The 1,454-nt window shown below is 52.9% G+C and overlaps 1 protein-coding gene across 1 annotated transcript; it reads right to left on the bottom strand.

Annotated features, from left to right (window-relative positions):
- Window positions 1-460: 460 nt before the first annotated feature.
- LOC123408185 (transcription elongation factor 1 homolog) lies at window positions 461-787 on the bottom strand. Its single transcript, XM_045101352.1, has one exon. The coding sequence runs from the start codon at window positions 785-787 to the stop codon at window positions 461-463; it is 327 nt and encodes a 108-aa protein (XP_044957287.1).
- Between the last annotated feature and the right edge of the window lie 667 nt (window positions 788-1,454).

The following is a 1,454-nucleotide window of genomic DNA, read 5'->3' as shown; positions in this document are numbered from 1 at the left end:
AGGAAAACCCCAGCAGCTCTTGTGATTCTGCTAGCTGAAATTGATTCATTCTCCTGACAAGAGGAACCTATCTGCTTCAGCCTTGTGGTTCTGTACTTGCAGAGCGTCTTTGTTCTTGAATGGTGCGAACTGTTTTTTCTAAAGACAACACAGCACTCTTTTTTTACTTTCGATTGCGCAAGTAGGTACTCTTCTCGGTCGAAAAAAAGGTAGCACTGCAACAACTAAACCAGTGACAGATTCAGTACAAGGTCTTATGCAAGATTGACTGATGATCAGAACTCATGAGCTACACACTGCGTGCAACAACAGAGGTAGAGGACTACATGCTCCAATCAATACAATTTCAGCCAAGCTGCAGAAACTCGGTAGACAAAGATAAATCAAACATCCAATTACGCTAGATTACATCAGGGCGTGTTGATCGATCTATCTTGTCTAAAGCCAACTTGATCATCGATCAGGCATCGCTGTCGTCGTCGTCGTCGCTGCCGACTCGCCGCTGTCGTTTGTGGCCGTCCACGTCGTCGACGTCTTCGTTGGCCTTCTCGCAGGCGTCGATCCAGTCGTGGTAGATGTCGACGGGCTCGGTGAGGTGGTGCGCTGTGGTGTGGTAGGCCTCCTGGCAGACGTAGCAGACGGCACTGGCGACGTAGAGCTTGAGGTCGATGGTGCACGACACGCCGCCGGGGTGGTTGCAGAAGGGGCAGCAGAAGGTGGTCTCCAGCTTCGGCGCCGGCTTCTTCCGCGACGCCATCTTGGAGCTCATCGACTTGCGCTTCGCCATCTCGATCAGCGCGAGATCGTAGGTTCTGGCTCCGGCGTCCGGGAGCAGAAGATGGAGACTGGAGACGTACGTGCAGGAGCAGGAGAGATCGAGAGAGAGAGGCGATGCTTATAAAGGATGTTCACGAGTTGGAGCCGGATTCTAGCGCCCAGTCGGCTCCTGTTCGGCGGCAGCAACGCATATGCATATGGGCATTGCGTGGTGTGGCGGTGCAACGAAGCCATTCACGAGTTGGAGCCGGATTCTAGCGCCCAATCGAAATGACCGCAGGCGCCGTGTATCGCCGGCCGGGAGATGACGGGAGCTACGCGGTGGGCGGCGGCCGGCCGTGCAGCTCTCGCCCTAGTGCTCTGTTCCCGCGCGTCCAACTACAGCACAATTGTGCCCTGTTCAACTCGGCTTCTTCTTTAGAAAAAGGGTCCACTATTCGTGGGCGAAGACGCTATTTGCTGCACTTTGCGTGAAGAAATCACGGCTTCGCAAGGGAGCGACGCGATCTGGGCCGGTCCATTATCGTTGCAGGGATCCCGGTTTTGAGAACCTTCTAGGCTTTTTCCAACCGATTTTTTCGGTTTTACGAAATTTCTAGACTATTCATCGAACGCCTGAAAAAAAGAGTCAGTTATAGCGCAAGTGCTTAAACTTAACAAGGAAAATCAGTGCTAAA

The sequence above is a fragment of the Hordeum vulgare genome, chromosome 7H (assembly GCF_904849725.1).
Source record: "Hordeum vulgare subsp. vulgare chromosome 7H, MorexV3_pseudomolecules_assembly, whole genome shotgun sequence".
Taxonomy (NCBI): Eukaryota; Viridiplantae; Streptophyta; class Magnoliopsida; order Poales; family Poaceae; genus Hordeum; species Hordeum vulgare.
Note: the sequence above shows the minus strand (reverse complement) of the source record. Positions and strands in the feature narration are given on the sequence as shown.

Coding starts and splice junctions, on each gene's coding strand:
- LOC123408185 (XM_045101352.1), bottom strand. CDS start 787: ATGGCGAAGCGCAAGTCGATGAGCTCCAAGATGGCGTCGCGGAAGAAG.